The sequence below is a fragment of the Marmota marmota genome, unplaced genomic scaffold (genome assembly GCF_001458135.2).
Source record: "Marmota marmota marmota unplaced genomic scaffold, marMar, whole genome shotgun sequence".
Taxonomy (NCBI): Eukaryota; Metazoa; Chordata; class Mammalia; order Rodentia; family Sciuridae; genus Marmota; species Marmota marmota.
This window is the reverse complement of record NW_025999853.1, coordinates 1,227,045-1,231,698: the sequence shown is the minus strand read 5'-3', so window position 1 is coordinate 1,231,698 and position 4,654 is coordinate 1,227,045. Positions and strand designations below refer to the sequence as shown.

The window sequence follows — 4,654 nt, the reverse complement described above, 5'->3', positions numbered from 1 at the left end:
GGGCTGCCCCCCTGACCCTCCCCGGTCCCCCCCCCATTCTGCCTGGAGCTGTACAAGCCCCCCAGCTGCCGCGGCCAGAAGATCAAGGCCTGCAAGACAGACGGCGAGGGCAAGGTGGTGGAGGGCCGGCACGGCTCCTACCGCATCTCGGCCTCCAGCGCCGAGGAGCGGGACCAGTGGATCGAGGCCATCCGGTGAGGCCCCCGTTGCAGGCCCCGGTTCTCTGGGCCTTCCGGCCCTGTGTGCAAAGGGACCAGCTCCAAGGTCTCCTCCTGTTCCTGAGGTGCCGGTCCCCTCCACCCATGTTCCACGGGCATTTCCCTGGCACCATGCCAGGCCCTGGGACACGGGAGGTCGTCCAGGGGCTGTGAGAATACGGGGAGTTGTGTGGAGAGCACCGGCCAGCTCCTGGCCTGTAGGGTGACCCGCCAGATCACCAGCCTCTGGGAGGGGCTTTCTAGGAAGGACCAAGGTGGACAAAGCCTGAGGGCTGATCAGTGGGTGGCCTCCCAGGACAGCACCCCAGAGTCCAGGTGAGGCTGAGCCGCGTGGGGGCGGAGCAGTGAGCATGCTGCGTCAGACGGCAAAGGCACTGTGGCCACGGCGACACGCCTTGCTTTCTTCTAGGGGCACTAGGGAGCCAGGGACTAGTAGGTAGGAGGGGTGTGCCAGGTGAGGACACCCACCACGTGGGGCCGGTTCTGAAGAGCCAAGGTAGGATGCTGTCATCACAGTCCAGGGGACAGAAGCCCCAGCGGCCACTGATGGAGGAGAAGGGGGGGAAGGGACACCTGGAAGGTACCAGGTGACAAGCTGCTCGGGGCCTGACATGAGCAAGGGCAGGAGCTGCTGCTAGAGAGCAGGCGTGGCCAGCCGTGTCCCGGGACTCGGGCCTTGGAGCAGCCCGTGAGGCTGCCCGCAGACCCCGCCCGTCTCCACCTCACTGATGGGGAAAGCGAGGCCAAGAGAGGACAGACCTCGTCCAGGGCAGTGAGCCGGTGAGGTCCGCTGGCCCACAGCCAGGCTGCCCTCAGGCCTGGGGACGCTGTGGGACAAGTTCCCAAGACTCTGCCCCCGGCTCTCTGGCCGGCCCGTGGGATGCTGGGCAAGGCCAGTGACGCCGGCCCCTCCTGGCTCTGTCCTTTCGGGGCCACCCGCCCCTGACCCCATCTGGAACCTTCTCTCCTCTCACTGCAGGGCCAGCATCACCCGTGTCCCCTTCTACGACCTGGTCTCCGCTCGGAAGAAGAAGATCGCCAGCAGGAAGTGAGGCTCCCGGGAGGTGGCACGGGGCCGGCACCCTGGTCCCCTGGACCTGTGGAACCCCTCCCCCAGGGCGCCCTCTCCGGGCCACAGACACCGCCACCCGCCAGGGGTGGGCAGGACGGAGGACACAGAGCCTGGCTGTGAGACCGACGCGCAGCTCTGGGGCGAGCCCGGAGCCCTGGCCCAGGCCCACTGCAGTGAGGGCCAGGAGAAGGGCGGAGAGAAGCCAGCTGGACCCGGACACCCAGCCCTCCCTGGGCAGCCTGTCCTCAGCCCTTTGCTCTCAGAAGCTCCGCAGCCCTCAAAGCAGGGGGCTGAGGCTCCTGGGGCTCCCGCCCTCGCCAGCCCTCCGCCTGCTCAGGTCTGCAGGTCGGGCCCCGCCCTCGCTGCCTGAGACCCACGAACAGGACCCAGGAGCCCAGACCCACGGTCCAGACCTACCTCTGGCCCTCCCCGCGCCCCCGGCCAAGCCGGGCCCCTCCCTGGTTCCTGCAGAACCACAGAGTTTGGACTGGAAACGTCTGGGCCTGCGGGTTCCAGGCCCACGAGCAGCTAGGGCCGGTGGCACTGGTCTGCTGAGCTGGGTGACAGTCCTGGCTGCTGGGGGAGCAGGGCGGACTCCACCCCAGGCTGTCCACCTGGGAGGCAGGACAGGCAGGACTCCAGCAGGACGGTGCTGCCATCAGGGTGGAGCTTTGCAGGCCTGGTCCCCAGGAGGACTTCCTGGAGGCAGCGGCCAAACCCAGGAGCGGCACACGGGGTCTCCCTTGGTTTCCCTGCTGGACACGGTAGTGAGGGGTGGCGCAGCGGGTCCCAGCGCCCCAGGCCCTGCCCAGTGCAGCACATGGGCGAGCAGGGCCACCAAGCCCTGGCAGACAGCTCCGTCTCCAGGGAGGCTCCGCCTGGAGGAGGATCCGGGGACAGTCTTCCCAGAAGCTCTGCTCACCCTCGGGCAGGGGAGCCCTGCAGGGAGCCTCCCTGGCAAGGCAGCAGGAAGCGGGCAGCAGGGGCGGGCGGAGCAGTGGGTTCCCCAGGAGGAGCCGCAGTGGCCACATGGCCCTCCGCCCCTCGCCCCGCCTTCGTGCACGCTGTCCAGGGGTCGGGTGGAGAGGCTACAGAAGGTGGTGGGAGCTCTTTCTGGAGATGGCAGGTACCTGGCAGCCGTGTTGCACCCCTGCGGGCATCGGCAGGACATGTGGAGACTTCTTCAGATCACAGCCTGTGGCGCCGTCCCATTAGGCCAGTGAAAGGGCCTCAGGGGTCCGTGGAAGGAACACTGGCCGGGGGCTGAGGTCAAGGTCCTCTCCTGCCTCTGGCTCACGTGAACTCTGCGACCTTCATCTATTCCTGCCCTCGCTGGTCCCCAGCTCCTCCCATCAGTAAAGGACAGGCACGAGTGGCTGATCTGATGGTCTCTCGGACGGAGGACAGAATAAAGTCCCCGTCCAGCGCGCAGTGGGCTCTGTCCTTCCACGACTGTCTCTGCCATCCCTGACCCCACCTTCGCCTCTGTCCCTTTCCCAAACAGGGAGGAGTGGGCCCTCAGACAGTCCTGGAACCGCATCCTCGGGACACCAGGGCTACCGGGCTGGACAGAAGTCCCCAGGGACTGGACTTGCGCCAGGCTGGGCTGAGCTGGGTCTGCCGTCCAGGCAGCACCAACCACAGACAGAACCGCTGTCACCTTGACAGGCAGCCGTGTTCTCCCCGTGTCCAGGGTGTAGGCACGGGCTGGCTACAGTGGTCACTCGAGGGGCCACAGGGAGGCTGGGTGTGTGACCTTCGTCCACCTGGACTCTCAGAGGTGTTTATGGCACACCTGCAGTGTGTCAGACCAAGTCCCTGCCCACTGGGTCCTGAGCCCTAGGGCTCTGGGCAGACCCCAGAGGACATAGGACACCAAGGTCACCCCACACCTTATCCCGGCTCCCACCCTGAACTCCACCCCTGGGGCCCCTCCTTGAAGACCGTAAGGAGCTGAGCTGCTGACCTACCTGCACACGCCTTCCTTCAGCCTGTGCTTATTGAGCACCTACTATGTGCCGGGGTCCTTGCACAGAGTCAGGGATCCAAGGATGACCCGGACGAAGCCCTCGCCTTACAGAAGCCACAGGGGTGGACACAGTCCGAGCCCAGGCTGACCTGCGCTGTGGCAGAGGGGAGCACCGGGCACGGCTGGGCAGAGGGGCCACCGGGAGAGGCTTCTCCAAGGAGGAGCCAGTGTTGGTAGCCAGGCCTGGAAATGCAGTGAGGTCACCTCATGTCTGCCTCTGGCTGGCCTGTGAGCTCCCAGGGGCCCGACTGTACTCACGCTCAGTGCGGGGTACACAGTAGGTGTCTCATAACTGCTGGGTTGGCTGCAGTCAGCAGACAAAGGCCCTGGTGGCCTCAGCATGAGCAGGCTCAGGCGTCTGGAGGCACAGGGAACGGCGAGGGCGCTGCCAGGGAAGGGCAGTGGGAGACGCCAGGAGGACCACAGGTCCCCTCAGCCGCCGGGTAAGCTCTGCCCGCCTTGCAGACACCCTGCCACTTCCCACTCTGGGCAGCAGGGGGCGCCCACCACACGTGGATGAGCGCAGCCAGCCCCGTCCACCTGGAAGCCCAGCGCCTGGCAGGGATGGGCACAGGGCCTGGCCCCCTGGTCTCCCAGGGTTTTCTGGCTCCAGCAGCCCATGAGCCCCTGGGCACTGGCTAGCATGAGCCCCTTCTCCCAGTGGGCAGCCCCCGCCTGGCCTGGAACCAGGCAGCCTCTGTCTGGGGTCCCCCGAGACAGCCGCTGCCCTCCCTGGAGGGGGTCCCTCCCTGAGGGGTGGTCCCGAGGACTCGGTCCTGGAGCCTCTGGTGTCAGGGTCTCAGGCACGGGTACAGCACACTCCTGCCCTGGGACGGCCGGGACAGGTGAGAGCAGACGGGCAGGTGTCGCGATAGCTGCTCCCGCGAAGGCCACGGGGCAGCGGTGGGCGCCCGGGTCTGGTTCAAGGCCCAGCTCTGCCCTGTGCCCGACGCAGGCTTCCTAAGCTCCGCGGCATCCGGGGCCCGTCTCTAACCGGGATGGCTTCCCACACGCAGGTGGCCAGGTGCCTCGGACGGGGTTGGGTGGCCCGTGTTGGGTGGCCCCTCTGCCGACTGTCACGTGTTTCTGTCACATCGCCCCAAGGCAGACTGGGTGCTGGCTGCCATGCAGAGCCAAAGCATCCCAGGGCGCTGGAGGACGGGTGGTTCACAGGGGCAGCGAGGGAGGGGACCCAGGAGGGCCTTGGAAGAGGCTCCAGGAAGGACACACGGGTGGGGGCCTCGGCCCTCCAGCCTGCGAGGCCGGGAGGACGCGGGACAGGCGAGGTGCTTCCTGGACCCCCTTGGGCCCAAACACAAGCCGGTGGGCCCCGAG

At 67.3% G+C, this 4,654-nt stretch overlaps 1 protein-coding gene across 1 annotated transcript in view; it reads left to right on the top strand.

The window, feature by feature from the left end:
• Positions 1-2,719, top strand: part of Cyth4 (cytohesin 4) — a 22,839-nt gene extending 20,120 nt beyond the window's left edge. The window contains exons 8-9 of the mRNA XM_048807988.1: positions 21-194; positions 1,198-2,719. Of these exons, the coding sequence (XP_048663945.1) occupies positions 21-194; positions 1,198-1,270 (247 nt within the window). The 3' untranslated portion in view covers positions 1,271-2,719. The remainder of the gene's footprint in view (positions 1-20; positions 195-1,197) is intronic.
• Positions 2,720-4,654: the final 1,935 nt, after the last annotated feature.